Below are 5,000 nucleotides of genomic sequence, written 5' to 3'. Positions count from 1 at the left end.
TGTGGAGGCACACACGGGATGGTCAGCTTAACTGACGCCGCAAGCAAGTGAAAGCTTTCCGTGAAGCAGTAATCGTTGCCAGCTGAGCGCTCGGCTACAAATATAAAGTTACCGCTTCACGCTGTACTGACACGAGTGGCAAAACGGTTGATTGAATACTTCCGCTAGCTTCAGTTAGCAAAGGGGCTCAAAGAAGGCATGCGCTATCCACCTATTTTTAGATTAGTGGACTAGGACCATTAGGGAGCGTATTTAAGACATAGGTCATTTTGCCTCTAAGGCATAGTTACCCTTGACATAGTTCCTTGAAGGTTAAGTTTAACTTCGCATTCAAGACACGCGCAGTGCACTCAGGCAGCTAACCCATCGTCTATGGGTGAAGAATCCTGATGATTCCTTTCTGTGCATGCTGTTCAGCTTCTCATCGAACTACAGTTCTGAGCATTGTCGAAAGAGTTAGCAGAACACGGGCTATTCGCAAAGCACGCCTGCTTTCCGTCAGCAAAAACAACGCTACAATAGGATTTCGCCATATTTACCTCTCCTTCGTGGGCAGCTAACAAGGGCAAATTTACCTCTGGGTTTGAAGACCCGCGTGTAGAATCGAATGTTCCTGAATACCGGATACTGCTTACCCTCGGGCAGTTTGCCTTGCCTCAGGTAGATTTGCCGGCAGGTGCATCTTTACCCGCAGGCACGATGGTCTGTTGAATACAGTCCCAGGAGGGCAGAGGAGACAGCTGCTGTCTTGACTGTCTGGACTAGAAGCTGATTATACTGAAGAGTGGTTTACCCAAGTTACACTCCGCTTCCTTGGCCAAGAGGGTTGTGGGACAGTTGGCGTTGGTGCGGTCCCAAGACTTGACTATCTGGACTAGAAGCTGATTATAGTGAAGAGTGGTTTACCCAAGTTACACTCAGCTTCCTTGGCCAAGAGGGTTGTGGGACAGTCGGCGTTGGTGCGGCCCCAAGAGGCCAACGTTAGCCCTTAAGGCTGCTGCAGTGACAGCCAGTACAATCTTGCCTCCTCTACGTTTTGGACTTCTCTTTTGGGGGTGGAACCCATTAGACGTAGACCTCTTTGAAGTGAACCCGTTTTACAAGGACCAATTTGAAGTAAACTTTACCCTTTCACCTTCATCTCTCTCTGCTGGACTCTTTTCAGATAGACCCTTAACTCACTCAGTACGGCCAGTCCTCTCTTCTCCTCTACACAGACCCCTCGGATGTCCAGTGGGTGTCTCAATGACCCAAACTTTAGCTTCCGTCGTCAGAATTGTGGTATTCTTTGTCAACATTCACCTCTTCAGTATAAGAGCCTTCCGCTTGCAATATTTTGATGGTGGTAATTGGGGTGAATCGCTGTTAACGTCGCCTCTTTCGCCGTTCGTATGGAGAGAGTTAACTCACTCGCTGCCATTGTCCGCATATGCGGACATCGTCGGAGAAAGCGTTGGATGCCAATGTCCGCATATGCGGACTTGGATTTTAAAAAGTCGTGCTGTCGGAGTGACGAGTCGGATGCGAAAATCATAAGCAGATGTGATATCTTACGTCACCTCTGGTCAGCTTTTCATTCACACACGCTGCGTGTGTGTCGCGATAAGCTCAACCGCACTTGATAACAAAGCGTGCCCCCTGTCAGCTTTGTAAGTTGTTTGACCAGATGGCGTCACGGCGAAGTGTTCGACACGGTCGGAGAGGTGAAATGTTACTCAGCGTCGAAGATGCTTTGGAAATGATCCAAACTGAAGGCTCTGATGTCGAAGGAGATAATGTTGATTCTTCGGACAGTTAATTTGAACCAGATCCCGATGAACTAGAAACAGATTCGGCCGCTGAAGAGAGTGTTTACAATGGAGAGGAAAGTGAGGAACATGTGCCAGCGGATGAGACAGGCACAGACGACGAAACCACTGAGGAAATGGACGATTTTGCAAGTGTTTTCACCAGTGATTGGACTGACAATTTTTCCTTTTTCCCTCTTGCACATCCCTTCACTGGCATACCAGGTTTGTCAGCTGACTGGCCAGTCAACACCCAGCCGGTTGAGTTTTTTTTTTCTTTGTTCTTTGATTTTCATTATGTAGAGACAATATATATATTTTTTTTGTATGTGTGAATTTCAACATTCTTCACCACCTGTTCATACTTCATTCCATGCACTAGGTCTTCAGTTCCTCAAATAGTGTTAGAATGTGATGTGGAACATGTTGGTGTACCTTTCTGATGGGTGCAAAAATGCTAAAAAAATACACTAAATATGGATACCGCGATCAACATCAAGATGGTGAGTAAATACTTTGATTTTTTGCACACATATGGAACAACATTCCTTGCATACATATACTAAATATCAATTGTCTGGGTGTTTATTTGGTTTTTTTACAATTTTTTCCCCATCCTATACAAACCCTGGGTTTTCAGGGATTGGCAAGGGCAAAAACTCTTGGCATGGAGAGAGTTAAAAGTATATCTCTTTCATGTAAACCCCTATGAAGTAGACCGTTTTCACATTCACACCTTTGATGTAAATCACTTTCAAATTCACCCCTTTCACGTAGGCCATTCAAGTAGACCCCTTTCAAGTAGACAACTCTGATGTAGACCCCTTTAGGTAGACCACTGAACTATATCACTATGAAGTAGTTTCAGTTCCTCCAGAGGCGTCATCGCGTTCGGATTAGTCCATATACGCTACACCGCACCTGCCAGGCAGATGCCTGACCAGCAGCATCACCCAACGCGCTTAGTCAGGCCTTGAGTGCATGCGTATCAATGTTTGTATACATAATTCCATCACAGTTGGTTTCTTCTACAGAATGTTACCAGAGGACGACACACTCGTTGCCATGGGTTCTTTTTACAGTACGCCAAGTGCGTGCTGCACACGGGACCTCGGTTTATCGTCCTCATCCGAACGACGGGGCGCAATAGCCGAGTGGTTAAAGCGTTGGACGTTCAATCTGAGGGTCCCGGGTTCGAATCTCGGTAACGGCGCCTGGTGGGTAAAGGGTGGAGATTTTTCCGATCTCCCAGGTCAACATATGTGCAGACCTGCTAGTGCCTGAACCCCCCTTCGTGTGTATACGCAAGCAGAAGATCCAATACGCACGTTAAAGATCCTGTAATCCATGTCAGCGTTCGGTGGGTTATGGAAACAAGAACATACCCAGCATGCACACTCCCGAAAACGGAGTATGGCTGCCTACATGGCGGGGTAAAAACGGTCATACACGTAAAAGCCCACTCGTGTACATACGAGTGAACGTGGGAGTTGCAGCCCACGAACGAAGAAGGAGTAGGAGGAGAAGAAGAAGCAGGAGGAGGAGAAGGAGAAGAGGAAGGAGGAGGAGGAGAAGAAGAAGAAGAAGAAGAAGAAGGAGGAGGAGGAGGAGGAGGAGGAGGAGGAGAAGAAGAAGAAGAAGAAGAAGAAGAAGAAGAAGAAGAAGAAGAAGAAGAAGAAGGAGGAAGGAGGAGAAGAAGGAAGAGGAGAAGGACCCAGACCCACACGGACCTAGTAATTAGCAGTTAGTTAAACGTCTGAACCACCTCCGCCCACCTTGCTTTTTTTTTTATTTTATTTTATTTTTTTATACAGCTGTGTGCGGGGCCATGGCTTGCGGCACAGGTGTGTGCGTGGACACCTCGCTGGGCGCCAGGTGTGTGTGCCGTGAGGGGACGTCAGGTGACCGGTGCCAGCACATCAGTACGTACTAACCAGCTCTGAGAGAGTTGTTTTGTTGTTGTTGTTGTTGTTGTTGTTTTTTTGTGTGTGTGTGGTTTTTTGTGTGTGTTTTTTTCTCCAAATTTCACCCACATTTTTACCCTCATTTGCCCAGTTTCTCCCAACCCTCCATTCAGCCACATCTCCCCACCCCTTCTAACCGATAATACTCAGATGTGTTCATAAATACTTTAACAAAATGTCTTCAATCACCGATATGTGTGACGGGACATTAAATAAACAAAATTCCTCCCCTCTGAGAGAGAGAGAGAGAGAGAGAGAGAGGAGAGAGAGAGATAAAGGGGAGGTGGGGGAGGGATGGGGGGGGATGGGGAGGAGAAGAGAGAGAGAGGGGGGGGAGGTGAGGGGGGAGGTGAGGGGGGAGAAGAGAGAGAGGGGGGAGGGATGGAGGGAGAGAGCAAGGGGAGGTGAGGGGGAAGGTGAGGGGGGAGAAGAGAGAGAGGGGGGAGGGATGGAGGGAGAAGAGAGAGGGGGGTGAGGGATGGAGGGAGAGAGCAAGGGGAGGTGAGGGGGGAGGTGAGGGGGGAGAAGAGAGAGAGGGGGGAGGGATGGAGGGAGAGAGCAAGGGGAGGTGAGGGGGCGGGAGGTTGGGGGGAGAAGAGAGAGAGAGAGAGGGGGGGGGAGGGATGGAGGGAGAGAGCAAGGGAGGTGGGGGGGGGAGGTTGGGGGGGGAGAAGAGAGAGAGGGGGGAGAGATGGAGGGAGAGAGAGCAAGGGGAGGTGGCGGGGGAGGTTGGGGGGGAGAAGAGAGAGAGGGGGAAGGGATGGAGGGAGAGAGCAAGGGGAGGTGGGGGGGAGAAGAGAGAGAGGGGGGGAGGGATGGAGGGAGAGAGCAAGGGGAGTTGGGGGGGGGGGAGAAGAGAGAGAGGAATTGAGAAAGGGAGAGGGGTTGGGGGGGGGCGAAGGACAGAGTGAGAGGAGTAGGGTGAGAGAGAGGGCGAGGAGGAGAGAGGGAGAAGGGGGGAGGAGGAAGTGGAGAGAGAGGGAGACAGGAAGGGGCAGTGTGTGTGCGTGCGTGCGTGCGTGTGTGTGTGTGCGCGCGCGCGTGCTCGCGTGTGTGTGTGTGTGTGTGTGTGTGAGTGTGTGTGCTTGCATGTCTTGTTTACGTGTGTGTATGATTATGTGTGGGTGTGGTTTGTTTGATTCTTGTGACATTTACTTTGTGTCCTGCAACAGGGGCCAGAGGATTAATAAATCAGCTATCAAAACGGTCTCAAAAGTCTGTAGCCTTGCATGTCCCTGCTCTCATGGTG

General features: G+C 49.7%; 1 protein-coding gene across 1 annotated transcript in view; it reads left to right on the top strand.

The window, feature by feature from the left end:
• The window catches only part of LOC143289419 (uncharacterized), a 200,720-nt gene that overhangs the window by 112,928 nt on the left and 82,792 nt on the right, over positions 1-5,000 (top strand). Inside the window, exon 37 of the mRNA XM_076598381.1 lies at positions 3,602-3,709. Coding sequence (XP_076454496.1) covers positions 3,602-3,709 — 108 coding nt within the window. The remainder of the gene's footprint in view (positions 1-3,601; positions 3,710-5,000) is intronic.

Source organism: Babylonia areolata, chromosome 14 (genome assembly GCF_041734735.1).
Source record: "Babylonia areolata isolate BAREFJ2019XMU chromosome 14, ASM4173473v1, whole genome shotgun sequence".
Taxonomy (NCBI): Eukaryota; Metazoa; Mollusca; class Gastropoda; order Neogastropoda; family Buccinidae; genus Babylonia; species Babylonia areolata.
Note: the sequence above shows the minus strand (reverse complement) of the source record. Positions and strands in the feature narration are given on the sequence as shown.